The sequence below is a fragment of the Narcine bancroftii genome, chromosome 4 (genome assembly GCF_036971445.1).
Source record: "Narcine bancroftii isolate sNarBan1 chromosome 4, sNarBan1.hap1, whole genome shotgun sequence".
Lineage (NCBI taxonomy): Eukaryota > Metazoa > Chordata > Chondrichthyes > Torpediniformes > Narcinidae > Narcine > Narcine bancroftii.
In genome coordinates, this window is record NC_091472.1 from 90,193,741 (window position 1) to 90,208,760 (window position 15,020).

General features: G+C 38.1%; 1 protein-coding gene across 8 annotated transcripts in view; it reads right to left on the minus strand.

The window, feature by feature from the left end:
• The window catches only part of LOC138760804 (son of sevenless homolog 1), a 255,322-nt gene that overhangs the window by 119,006 nt on the left and 121,296 nt on the right, over positions 1–15,020 (minus strand). For all 8 annotated transcript variants that reach the window (XM_069931924.1, XM_069931923.1, XM_069931918.1 and 5 more), the window contains 2 exons: positions 7,903–8,034; positions 4,355–4,519 (listed from right to left, as the gene is read on the minus strand). In XM_069931924.1, the coding sequence (XP_069788025.1) occupies positions 4,355–4,519; positions 7,903–8,034 (297 nt within the window). The remainder of the gene's footprint in view (positions 1–4,354; positions 4,520–7,902; positions 8,035–15,020) is intronic.

Here is a 15,020-nt window from a genome sequence, read left to right on the forward strand (position 1 = left end):
CCTCACTAATCTTTTACTTTTTATGTACCTAGAGAAACCCTTTGGATTTATTTTTACTCTGTCTGCCAAAGCCTCTTCGTGCCTTTTGTTGGCCTTTCTAATTTCTTTCTTAAGATTCCTTCTACACTCCTTGAAGTCCTCCTTCAAATTCTCAGCTCCCTACTCTTTATACCTCTTGTACACCTCCCTTTTTCTCCTAACCAAATTTCCAATATTCCTCGAAAACCAAGCCTCCCTATGACTTCCAGCCTTTCCTTTGATCCTCACTGGGACATATCTACTCTGTACCCTCAAAATTTCTTTTTTGAATATCCTCCATTTTTCATTTACATCCTTACCTGAAAATATCCTGTCCCACTCAATACTCCCCAAATCCCTTCTTACATCCCTTCTCATTCAAAACGCTAACAATATAATTCATAATAAATTATTATATTTAGGTGTACTAGTAAAGAGAAAGAAGAAATGCAGAAAAAGATCGAACCCCCCCCCCCCCCCCGCAATCCCCAACCAAAGGTGTGCATTGTTAGTAATACGTCCTTACTTCCCTGATTGATAGGAGTTGAGATCAAAACCACACCCATTTGCATGACTCCACAGAGGCCAGGCTCATGCCCCCAACTAACTCCCCCGAAATATTATACTGTCTTTTATTGCCTCCGATCTATTCAATTGCTACCAATTACCAATTTCAGTTTTTTATAGATCTACCAGGTAAGAACTTTCCTCCCTAATACACTCTCTCTCTCAAAACCTATCTTTTCTTCTTTACATCCTCAGCTGAAATCTTTCTGCATCCTCTCTCATTTCAAGCAACACCTAGTTCTCATTTCTCTTTCTTCGGCAATGAATCTGCAAACACTTTTGCTTCATTGGGTTCTGAAAAAAATCTATTTTTTTCTTTCAGGAACAAAAATTTCAATACTGCTAGACCTAAAAACAAAATTATAACCTTTTTTCCCCATAACACATTTTTAACAACATGGAATTTCTTTTAATTTTTCAACAAATCAAAACTTATACAAGGGTAAATGAAGATTTATTTCTATTATAAATTAACAATTAATAATCTTTCGCTTCTTTCGCTGTCAGTTCCAGGATCTTTTTCCTTACTTCGTAACGAAGCAATTTGACCAGCATTGAACATGGTTTTTGATCTGGCTGAAGTTTTGGTCGTAATGCTCTATGGGCTCTTTTAATCTCGATATCTCCTTGAAATTCAGTTACCCCCAAAGTTTGTGGGATCCAACGTTGCAAAAATCTCTTCATGTCTTGTTCTTCATCGCCTTCTTTAAATCCAACAATTTTTATATTATTTCTTCTACTGAAATTTTTAACATATCAATTTTTTTGAGTTAGTTGATCTTTTGTTGTGGTCACTCCTGCTTAAACTTTTTTCATTTGTTCTTTAACATTTTGAATTTCAAATCCATTCCCTTTAATTTTTTCTTCCACCACTTCAAATTTTTTTATCCATTTGCGACAATTTTTCCACCTTTTTTGTATAACCTTTATTTTCAATTATATTTTAACTACATTTTTTAAACTTCCATTGTCAATTGCACCAGAGATTGTTGAAAAGTATCCATATATTTCTTCATTTCTGTTGTAGATATACATCTTTTATTTTCTCTTGTTTTTTTTAGTCAAAACTCTTTGTTCTACATACGTTTCCTCTTCTTCCTGTTCTTCTTCTTGATCGCTGGAGGCTTCTTGAGCTTTTTTAAAAATTGGCTCCGTTTTTTCTGTGCTCCGCGCATGAATGACTCCTCACGCATCCGCAGAGTCACTTCTTCTCCCATGGCAGGGAGCCATTGTTGGGGGAGACCTTGCACAGCAACGTCCAAGGTCTCCCCAGCTCCAGGCTTATCCCTACAAGCTCCTACCATCCGGGCAGCTCCAGGATCATTCTTCAAGGTAGGTCTTTCTTCTTTATCTGCTTCCTTTTCTTGTTCAACTTCTTGAAAGATAGTAAATTGTTTTCCTTCTTAGGTGGCATTCTAAGTTGTTCTGCATGCCTTCCAACAGCTTTTCTTTCTTTTAATCACTTCAGCCTTTTTAACTCTTTTTTGAAACTTTTATGGAGAAGGGATTCCAAGTCTAGCCCCATGTCATCACATGGCATACCCCCCGATATAAGTTCATCTTTGTCCACAAGACCTTTCTCCAGAATTCTGCAGGTTCTTTTAAATACTTCTTGGCAAACTGTAATCTGGTCATTTAACATTCTGTTTCTGTGGGTAACTAGTGGCTTACATCTTGGAGTGTAGCTTCTGTACTTCTGTTCATAAAGTCTTCTGCAAAAAAAGTCATTGACACATCTGCACCTGCTTCCTGAAGGATGTTTCTGATCTGTCAGACAGGCACTTGGGGACTTTTCTTCATTATGATGAGAATTCTTCAGTCATTAGCAGTGGAGGTCTTCCTGGCCCACCAGTCCCTTTGCGATTACTGAGATCATTAGTCTGCTCTTTCTTCTTGATGATGTTTCAAACAGTTGATTTTGGTCATCCTGAGGTTTAGGTGATGTCTCTGACTGCTTAGTTCTTCCTTTTCAGCTTTATAACAGATTCTTTGACTTTCAGTGGCACAACTCTGATCCTCATGTTGAAGAATGGCAACTACAGACTCCAAAGGTGATCAAAAGCTAAGAAGCAAGCCTAGCTCTATTATACCTGCACCAATGAAGCAATCAAATATACACAAGTGCTCAAAGCCAAATGTCCCAAACATTATGGTGTCCTGAAATTAGGTGAATATGTATAAAAAGTGCTGTAATTTCTATGGTCAAACCAAAATGTGCACAAATCTGGAATGTGCACTTTAATCTCATGTGAACGGTTTGATTACAAATTTAAAGCTGTGGAGAGCAGGAGAAATGTATCTTTGTCCCAAACATTATGGGGTGGGGATGGTCACTATATAAGTTCATGCCATTTCAGGAGCAGATTCACAGAAATATCTACAGATACTGACTTCAGTTCGGCATTCAACTCCATCAACCCCTCAAAATGGATCAGCAAACTCCAAGAACTGGACTTCAAAACCTAACTGTGCAATTGCATCCTGGGTTTCCTTATCTCCACACCACAATCAGTGAGGAATGGTAAGAACATCTCCTTACCAATCTTCATCAGTAACGGGACACCACAGATCTACATACTTAGCCCCCTGCTCTATTTGCCTTACACCTATTACTGCGTGGCTCGGAACAATAACAATACCATCTACAAATATGCTGACAATACAACCGCAGTAGGGTGATTAAAAGAAAGAGACTGAAAATTTGGCTTAATGGTGTACTAACAACCTCCCACTCATTGTCTCCAAAACCAAGGAGCTGATTATAGATTTTAGAAGGGAAAAACCATGATCAGCAATGGAGAGATTTCCAAAGATTTCCATCTTTGTCTATTTTTCTTGTGTAGAAGTAAAAAATGCACGATGATCATGAGTTTATTGTCATATACATTGCGCAATGTATAAGTGTACCAAAATGTTTACTTGCTACAGCTGAACAGGTGTTTTGTGGGGGGAAAAATTACACATTATTGTATTAAAAAGAGTCCATAAATATAATTGTGCAAAAATGTGACTTTGCAAGAATGCAGAAAGATCCTGATTATGATCACAATGGAAGGTTCAAAAGTCTGATAGCTGTTGGAAACAAACTGTTCTTGAACTTAGAAATGCTGGTTTTCAGACCTGTACCTTTTAGCTCAAAGGCAGCAGCGAGAAAAGGTTGTGACCAGTGTATTTAGGGATCCTTTCTGATGTTGGTTTCTTTCTGGAGGCAGCGCCTCACATTGATGCATTCAACAGATGGGAGCTCAAAGTCTGTAATGGACCTGGCTATGTTTCCCCCTATCACCTTCTGTTTTTCTGGGCATTCAAATCACCAAACCAGGCTGTAATGCCATCAGTCAGTATGCTTTCCACAATGTGCCTGTACAAGTGTGATAGAGTATTCGGCAACTTACAAAATCTCACTGATTGCAACGGTATAGTACAAATAGAAAGAATTTTACACAGGAATAATTAAAATTCAGCAACGTAAACTCTTCGAAAATAAACATTAAAAAACTCTCATTCAACTTATTGCCATTAATATCACACAAAAAGGTGAAAAAAAATTACTTCGACAAATACCATTAACTATGATGATTCGAAAGTTTAAACAAATTTCAAATGGTCCAGCTAGATCTGACATCTAACTGGAAAAATATTTATTTGTTAAATAGTATAGCTTTGTAAAAATGTCTGATATTCTGTTGAAGCTCAAGTTGTCTTTTTGGTAAATAAAAGGTGTTTCACCAGCAAGCTTTAAGTTTTAGTAAAATGTATGTGGTCTTACCTTATCAGCACACATTGCTACCTTGATGTCCTGTTGAGTGATTTCATAATGCCGAATATTTCGCACGTAATTGCCTGCCAACTTAAGTATGTCAGCCGATATATATTCTAACACTGCAACAATGTAAACAGAAACTTGATGATCAACTTTGTATCCAAGAACCTCCTGTAGAGAAAGGAAAAACACCAACCATTAATCACAGGTCTTGAAAGAATAACAAATGACCAATTGCCTTTTCTCAAATCTGAACCAAGTTGGAATGAATCCAAAGCTCAATCTGACCTACCAATAGTGCTCAGTCCCCCATGGCAACACATTCCTTTTGTAACTCTACTATTCTAATTGAGCCTGAAGGCTATCTGCTGCAGCCATCCTTAAGAGTGCAGTGAGTGGGCTATGAGCAATAACCAGATTTCAGGTATTTAAGTCCAAAGTTCAAAATCCCATATCAAAAGCATTTTGAAAGTCATTGCTATCAAATCGCTTTGAACAGTTGTTAAAGATCTCTGATAATCAGAGATTTTAAATAGTTTAAAATTTCTGAATCTTTGCATTAGACTTTATTAACATACTTTTAATAATCCAAAATTTGACAAGTCAAAATAAGAAAACAAAAACTTATTAACAATAATGGAATGCATTAATTAACTAGAATTAGAATAAAATATATTGATTTTTGACAGTCACAGTATAGAACATAAATATATAGAAACAAATACAAAATACGAGTTACGCATATAAAATTACTGAGAGGCATTGAAGCACAGTAAGATAAGCACCAATTAATGGAAGAGTGAATGTCATTAAATCAAAATTAGACATTGAAAAATTAATAAAATCAAATGTCATATCCACATCTCAGAACGTCCATCCAAAATTGACAACTATTCAACCAATGCTGGTACATCACACCAACAAATTATAACACAATTACTTATGTTTCTTGAAGTTGATGCTGATGCTGGCACAGAAATCTGTAGTGACAGAAAACTTCGGAGGACGAGAATGGGAACAAAAGATTGCACCCTGGAGAGCAGATTGCTAATCACTACTGAAAGACCTGTCAGAGTCTATGGCCAGTAGCAGCATAGTCTTATCGCTCTTCACTGAAACATTCAGCTCTTACTTGCCTTGCCCTATGTATGCCCTGACCAGTCGCCAATATTTTGACAGCAATAGTTAAAGACATTAATTTGTTTGGACTCATGCAGATATCAGCTTAGATACTTCAGAGACAGGATTTGATAAAAATGATTGGCATGTGACCTGCTACAAGGGCTAGGGAAAAGTGTTCCTTAGATGTCTGATTCCTTTTTAAATATTTTTATTGAGTTTAACATATAAGCATACATTTAAAAATTGACAATTACATTTGTATATAAGTAAACACACAGGAAAAAAACAATTTAAAAGTATATAAAACGACATCAACAGTTACTTGTAATACCTCTAACTATTGATAGAAATGATCAATGCAACCATGCCAAACGCATTTGTTGAAATATTTGATAAAATAATAAAGGGGAAAAAAAACTACAAACTAAAATTAATCTAATTTAATCCCTCCCTCTAATCAAGGCTATCTTTATGCTTAGTAATAAAAAAAATCAATAATGTGGAATCACTGGTTAGCCCCGGAGAACAGACAAAGAATCATTGGAACATAGTAATTATTAATTCTTCCAATAATGGGCCCCACAATTTCATAAATTGATGTCTGATCCCTTGTGAAAAGATTTGCATGAAAGTTCTGCCTCAGGGGCCTGAAGTGAGGATATTAACAAGGCCTGAAACCAGATGTGAAATTGTCAAAGAGGACAGGGATTTTCAGCTCCAACTTTGTAGATGCCTTATTTGAAAGATAAAATCATCAGAGGATCACAAACTCTATTCCCAAAATATCATTTATCCCTCTCTCTAGCAAATACCTGAAGATGAAACAAAATGATCATAACTTTGCTGTTACATTAGACCAGTGGTTCTCAACTTTTAAAATTTCCACTCACATATCACTTTAAGTAATCCTTATGCCATCGGTGCTCCGTGATTAGTAAGGGATTGCTTAAGGTGGATGTGAGTGGGAAGGGAAGGTTGAGAATCACTGCTCTGGACCCAATTGTTACTGAAATATTTTGTTTGAAAAAAATTGTCACTGGTCTATTTCCTTTGGAATTATGAAATCATGCACATTATGAGTCAATTAGGTACAATTAAAACAGTGGTTTTCAAACATTTTCTTTCCACCCATATCCCACCTGAAGCAATCCCTTACTAATCTTGGCGCCTCACAGTTCGGCGGGCAGCAACCTCCTTTGAAGAAGACCGCAGAGCCCACCTCACTGACAAAAGACAAAGGAGAAAAACCCAACACCCAACCCCAACCAACCAATTTTCCCCTGCAACCGCTGCAACCGTGTCTGCCTGTCCCGCATCGGACTTGTCAGCCACAAACGAGCCTGCAGCTGACGTGGACATTTACCCCCTCCATAAATCTTCGTCCGCGAAGCCAAGCCAAAGAAGAAGAAGAATCACAGAGCATCTGTGGCATAGGGAATATTTAAAGTGGTATATGAGAGGAAAGAAAAAGTTTGGGAACCACTGCATCAGACCCTAATGTGGGCTTCAAACTTCAATTCTGAGCAATCTCTTGGATCCCCCATTTGTTTCACTGGCCAAATCATCTCCTAATTCAGTTCACCTGCTGCTAAATCACTTATTTAAAACTATTATCTGAAGGTATACCATTTTCTACTTGGTTTGGCTACTGATTTATTTTATAGCACAGAAAAGGGTCCTTCAGTGCAACTTGTCCAATAACAACCATTATCTACATAAGCTAGTCCTATTTGCGTGCATTTAACCAATATCACAAAATCTTTCCTCACCATCTAACTACATTTTAAATGTTGTAAATTGTATGTAAACTCTACCATTTCCTCTGGCAACTCATTGCATATATCTACCACTTTCTTATTGGAAAAAATTCCCCCTTGGCTATTTTTAAATAGATTTAAAGTGAAAGGAGAAAGATTTAGACTATATTACCCTGGGAGAAAACACTATGACTATTTACATCAACTTTATCTCTCATGCTTATATACAGTTCCAAAAAGGCCATCCACATCCTCCAAGACACTTCTGAGAAAAGTCAGCCTATCCGCCCTCTCCTTATAACTCAAGCCCTCCACACCTGTTCATGTTCTCATGAATCTTTTCTGCAACCCTTCCAGATCAATGACATTCTTCTTGCAACTGGGCAACTAGAATTGCACACAAAACTCCAGGTCTGGTGTCATAAACATGTTGTTCAGTTGTATCATGACATCCCAACTATTGCATTCAGTGCCCTGACCAATGAAAGCAAACATGTTAAAGCCTTCTTCACCTTGTCTACCTGTATTGGCACTTTCAAGGACTTATGTACCTGCACCTTTCTCATTCAACAATGGGCATTATAGCCACATGCGTTTATACATAGTTTTTTTTCAAAAAAATGAAACCTCATTGATGTTATGCTGTGATTCTAAATTTATTTATTTAAGTCTCACCTTTAGAAGAGGATGAATCTTATCAACAGGTAATAAAAGGGGACTTCTACGTTTGCGTTTTTCAATGGCAGATTGAGCATCTGCTATGGCCCACTTGTCAATTGGATGTGGGAATGATTTCTGCACCCGCTCCTATGAACAAATTTTTAAAAATAAACTGTTGTAATCAATGAAATCAATGATCAGTTAAAAGACACAAACATTTATTAACATATTCCAATCATATTTATACATTAAAAAATCCTAAATTAAAAATTTAACACTCATAATAATCAGGCCACAAAGTTTTTAAAGCAGGAAATTTGGTTTCTTGATTTGAACAGCAACAACCCACATCACTCCTGTCAGAGTATTTTTTTAAGAAAGCAGATGCCACAATCAACCTGATAAAGTAGCAACATTTTAAATAACTTCCCATAAGGAAGGTTAGATCACATAGAATCCAGAGTGAACTAGCCAAATTAGGTACAGATTTAGCTTGATGGTAGAAGGCAGAAGGTTGTAATGGAAAGTCATTTTTCAGATTGGAGTCCTGTGACAAGTTGTGTGCTGTAGGGATTCATGGCAGGCTCACTTTTATTTTCTTTTATATTAACAATATGGATGAGAATGTAGGTGACATGAAAATAAATGTATAGTGGACAATGAGGAAGGTTTATTTCAGATTAAATTTATTTACAGCAGGGTAAAAGTCAATTCTGGCCATTTAAAACCATACCACCCAATTACACCCAAATTAACCTACAAATCTACATTTTGAAGGGTGGGAGGAAACCAGAGCACCCATGGAAACCCACAAAGACATAGGGAGAACATGCAAATTTCTTACAGACCATGCCAGATTTGAACCGGGGTCACTAGCACAATAATAGCATCGTGCTAACCGCTATGCTAACCGCGCCACCCAAATGTAATTAGGGAATTAATCAACTGAATCAGTAGGCAGAGGAAAAGCAAGTAGATAGAGTTTAATTACTGGGGCAGTAAATGGCAGGCTGGTAGAACAGAGTGATCGAGAAGTACAGGTACAGTACAACTCCAATAATCTGAAATTGGATTCTTCAAAATCCTCATTTATCTGAAATGTTTTTACATTTTGGATAAATGAGGATATCCGAAACAAATCAGAAATCCTCATTTATCCAAAAATTTTTCGGAGCCGAACTGATTTCACAGGTTGAAAATAAAAATTCACTCGTCATGAAATTAGAACAACAATTGTCTTCATTTCAGGTAACTCCCTCCCCTCTCCCTTTCCATTTCTTCTTTACCCTCTGCTGTACTTGATTTACAAACTGTCTCCCAGCCACAAACGGTCAGAAGAATCCTTTGGAAGGTGCTGGGAGTGGCGACAGTGGTGGGGAAGTGTCAGGGACCAGCAACAGCAGTAAGGAGGTCTGTCGGGGACTGATGATGGCTGATGCTGCTGTGCTGTTTTTTTTTTCCAATCAACCAAAAAATGGTCCGGTCCCAAGCTCTTTGGGTATGGGGAAACATTCTGTACTACGAAACTCAACATCTCCTACATTGTAAGAGTTGATATGAATGCTGGTTCAGTTTTTTTTTTAAAACCCTCCTCCCTAAATAAATTCCAGAGTTCAAACATGGTTTCCAAGGCCCAAATCTGAATTACATCTGTATTTCCATTCTAATTGTAGCATTACTTTATGGCATCCAATGAATGCTAACAAAAATAATGATACAAATGTTTCACTTAAAATGTGTATTATCTTCTATCAACCTTAAATGACAACTACTTAACAAATGCGAAGAAGGAAATGGCAGAAGATCAATAAGGCTTTATACCAACAAAATTAGACAAAAAACAATGTTCACAGCAAGTTATAGAGTCATACAGCATGGAATAGGCTCTTACCTCTACTTGTCCCTGCCAACCAATTTAGCATTCTAGCTAGTCCCATTTGCCTGCATTTGACTCGCATCTTTCTAAGCTCTTCCTATCCATAAATTTGTCCAAACATCTTTTGAATGCCAAAAGTATGCCAGTTTCCAGATATGGACCAGCCTCTGAGTGAAACATTTGATGCTCAGGTCCCACTCAAATCTCTCCTCTCTCATTTTTAACCTTTAGTCTTTAGTTCTAGAATCACCCACCCTGGGAAAGCGAGCATTCACTATATCCATTCTTTCCCCCCCCCCCCCCACCCTCTTATGATACAGTCATGTCTCAGCCTCCTATGGTCAGGGAATAAAGATCCAGCCTACATAACCTTTTCCTATTCAAGCCTTCGTCGCAGCAGCATCCTGGTTCTACATCCCTTCCAGTTTATTGATGTTTTTCCTATAGCTGAGTGACCACAATTGCCCACTGTTGTTTGCCATACAAATTGATAATATATATATAGATAACAATGTAGTTAATATGATGAGTAAATTTGCAGATGACACAAAAATTGATTATGGTGGATAATGAGGAAGGATAACTAAGTTTAAACAGGATATGAATTAGTTGGGAAGGTAAGCTGTGGTCTCACCAACATCTTGTAAACCTGAATCACAAGGTCCTAACTTTTATATTCACCACCCAATGAAGGCAAGCATGCAAAATGCCTTTTTCATCACCTTCTCCACCCAAGTTGCCACTTTTAAAGAATAATGCATCTGCACCCCAAGGTCTTTCTGTTCTACAGTGCCCTACCATTCACCATGCAAGTTATACCCTGGTCTGGCTTGCCAGGACCTCTCACTTGTCAAGAGTTAAATTCCATTTGTCACTCCTTAGCTTACCTTCCCAACTAATTCATATCCTGTTTAAACTTAGATATGCTTCCTCATTGTCCATCATACATCAATTTTCATATCATCTGTAAATTTACTCATCATGTTAACCACATTGTTATCTATATATTATCAATTTGTATGGCAAACAACAGTTGACCTCAGCTGCCCTTGGATTCCAAGTGATCTAATCTTCCACATCTTGTCAAATGTCCATTTAAACAACATCCACTGCCCTCATCAACCCTCTGCTACCTCTTCAAAAAAACTTGATCTTTTATGATGGAAGCCATGTTGACTCCCTTCATTCAGTCCCTGCTCAGCAAAATGATGATAGATCCTGACCTTCAGGATCCCCTCCAGTAATTTTCCAACTATTCAAGCTCACTAGCCAGTTGTCCCATTGTTTGTCCTTCCTTCCTTTATAAAATAACAGCTGAAAATTAGCCACCCTTCAGTCTTCCAATACATGATATGAGGCCAAAAATTATACATCTCAGCAAAGGACTACAAATTTACTTCCCTAGTTTCCCACAAGGTGCTAGGATACACTTCTTCAGGCCCTGGGGATTTGCCCACTTTAATATGCTCCAAGGCTGCCAATACCTCATCCCAATTACTGCTCGTATGGTCCAAGTGGACCTCACAACATGTTCCCTTCCTTGGCTTTCATCATCTTATCTGAAGACTGTGGCTCAATACCACTCTGAGAGTTTCTGAGTAATCACAAGTGGGACACAGCCTAACTTGCCAAAACATAATCCATAAATAAAAGGAGTTAAGTAACCAATCATGTAGGAGAGCACAGTGGACAAGAAACCCAGAAATTAAATCCAGGTACCTTACATACTCATAAGAAGAATGTCAATACAAGAGTCACAGGATTAAATGGAAGATAAAACAGCACAAGAATATGTATTTTAGATGTAATTGGCTATTAAGTAATATTATACAAATATCAGAGCTGTGAATGACTTCAAGTGTAAAGATGTGAATGCAAGAAGAACATGTCAGTGCCACGTGCATTGGAATAACCAGGATTACGTGTAAATTACTTTTATTTAAAACAGCAGATAATTAAAAACAAGGATGAAATCAAACAAAATACTGAAGGGAGAAAAAATGTGTGGAGGATATATTATCAAAAAATCATATTGGGTCCAAATACAAGATTAATAATACTCCCAGCTCCTCCCTCAATTGTCTCCTCCCTTATCGGTTTCCCAACTTCACCTCTCCTACCTTCATTTGCCTGGTATCCTGTTGGCCCTTCCCTAGCCCTCCCCCCTCCTTTTTATGCTTGCTGTACCTAATTTTCATCTCATATTGAAAATGGTCTAAATCCAAAACGTGCTTATTACTTTCCATGGGTGCTATCTGACTTCACAGACTGTCTAGATTCTGTTTGTTTACTCAGATTCCCACATCTTAAGTTTTCATGATTCTCTTAATAACATTCTGGTCAGTCACAGATAATTGACAAAAGAAAGGATGGAGTAACTGGTGAGGAATGGAGCTTATGGAAGGATAAAAACAGAAAATGTGAGGGATACTCCAGAGAGAGAAAAGGATTTCATACCAATGATCCATTATCAGAACTGGAAAAATTGAAATACAAGCAAGTTTTGAATTGAAATGACACAGAGCAGAGAATCTATTGATGATTTTAGAGAAGCAGAGAGCATGGAAACAGCCCTGCAGCCCACTGCACACTAATTTTCATACTAACCTAAATTCCTCTCACAATCCCATTAACTCTCTTCAGATTCTACCACTAAGGGCAATTTACAATGGCTAATTAACCTATCAACCAGCAATTTTTTTGTAATGTGGGTGGAAGCAGAGCATCCATGGAAGCCACGTTGTTAATTGAAAAATGTCCAAACTCAACTTAGGCAGCACTGGAGGTCAGAATATGCCTCACATGAAAATGTGAACAGGGTGGAAATTGACAAAGTTTACAAAAATATCAGGTTCTTTCTCAACACAGAAAGCAACACCAATACAATTAACATCAAACCAGATAAATAACAGTGAAGGAAGGTGACAGAAACAAGATTGTTCCATATTTTGTACAAAAAATGCAAAACTGTGCCCATTCAATTTCCCATAACTACATCTTTGATTTAAGAGAACGCAAGTGGATTTAAAAAAGTAATTGATCAATGCAAGAAAGAGTTTAGCTAGCAAATGAGGGTGATGATGGTAGGGTTCTATTTGAACCTCTCTCAAGAAAGTGAAAAGCCATCAGGTCATCTAAGTATGGGATGGAGATAAAGGGGATTAAACATACAAGGTGAAAATGAACCAATTACCAAGAAACTGAAGGAGGTTACTGGGCATCATGGAAGGGAAGGGAATGGACAAGGGCAAAAAAAAAAATAGAGTCAAGGAAGGAAGAAACAAAAGATCGACATCATTCTTGCTTGTGAAGAGAAGGTTTTTCCAAGGAAATAAAATCAGTGACCATTTGGGGAACATTGGCCTAATGTTTTATGGCAGGATATGGTGTTGTGGGAAACGAACAGGCATCTGAGTGCTGGTATTGAGACTTTTCAACTCAAAGGCCAGTTTGCCAAATCACAGAAGTTTGATGACAATGTTTGAGTTGGTCCCAAGTGAGCCAATTGATGCAGATTCTAAGGTGGGTTAGTTAGAGTGACTAAAGGCACTAGAAAAATTGACAGTCACTACTATTTCAACAGTTTTTAATCTAGAAAGCATAAAGGTACTGAAGGAAGAGTCAAGCTGGATCAGGATTTCCAAAAACCAGAAAATGGATACATAATCTGAGGTAAGGATTGTTTGTCAAAGGAATGGGCATGGACAGAATTAACATGGAGATGAAGGGGAATGAAACCAAAACATTTGTCAAGGACTAATCATTTGGCATCAGAATAAAGATTAGAAGGGATAGGGAATATAGGGTAAACTATGACAATGTTATCCAATTTCACCATATTAAACTGGGTGTTTGATAGGTGCAATGATCAGTCAGTGGAAGGATTGAGAGAGAAATTGGTGAAATATTATTCAGTACCAATGTGGAGCTAAATTTTTGGAAGGGAATGATAAAACATTAATCATTGGAAGTGGAAGAAAAGCTAATGACTTGATATCTCAAACTGTGGAGAAGAATGGAATCAAACAACTGTGATGCCACACAGCTACAATGATAAAATCACCTACTATCACAACTTTCTGTTTCTTACATTGGTCTGCTATCTCTCGACAGATTTGCTCCTCAAATTCTCTGATTATTGGGTGGTCTATAATACCCTATAAATGTGGTCACATTTTCCTCAGCTCCACCCATATTGCCTCTGTAGACGAGCCTTCTGAGCTGTCCTGTCTAAGCATAGCTGTGATATTTCTCCTGACTAGCAATGCCACTCCTCCCCCTTTCATCCCTCCCCCTCTATTACATCTGAAACAACAGAACCCTGGAACATGGAGCTGCCCCTCCTGTAACCAAGTTTTACTAATAGCAATAATCTTGTAATCCCATGTGCCAATCCACACCCTAAGGTCATCTGCCTTTCTGAAAATACTCCTTACATTGAAATCAATGCACCTGAGAACATTTCTATTGTGTACAAACCTTTGATTTCTGTCTATACATGACCTTTATCCTCTTTCACCTCACTATCTGCTCCAACACCTCATTATCTGCTCTAACACTTTTGTTCCTCTTTCCCTACAAATCTAGTCTAAACCCTCCGGAACAGCACTAGCAAACCTGCCCTCAAGGATATTTGTTCCCCTCCAGTTCAGATGCAAACCGTCCCATTGGAACAGGTCCGACCTTCCCTGGAAGAGAGCTTAATGATCTAGAAACTTGAAGCCATCCTACTTACACCATGTATTTAGCCACATGTTAAAATGCATTATCCTCCCATTTCTAACTTCACCAGCACGTGACACGGGTAGCAATCCTGAGATCATTACCCTGGAGGTCCAGTCCTTCGACCTAGCACCTAACTCCTTCCTACCCACATCATTGGTCCCTATATGGACCACAACATTTGAATGCTCACCCTTCCTCCTGAGAATGCCATGCATTTGATCGGAGATATCCTTTGATCTCCTCCACAGAAAGTCTTACCTATCCCCCTAACTATGGAATCCCCTATCACTGCAGCTCACCTCTTCTCCTCCTTTTCCTCTCAACAGTATCCAAGATGGTATACTTATTAGTCAGGGGAATGCCCACAGGGATAATCTGCACTGCCTGCCTGTTCCCTTTCCCTCTCCTGACCATTACCCATCTACTCTCCTCCTGCCTCCCAGGTGTGATAATGTCCCTATAAACACCTATCAATCATTCCCTCTGCCTCCCAAATGTTCTGGAGTTCATCCAACTCCAGCTTCAATTTCTT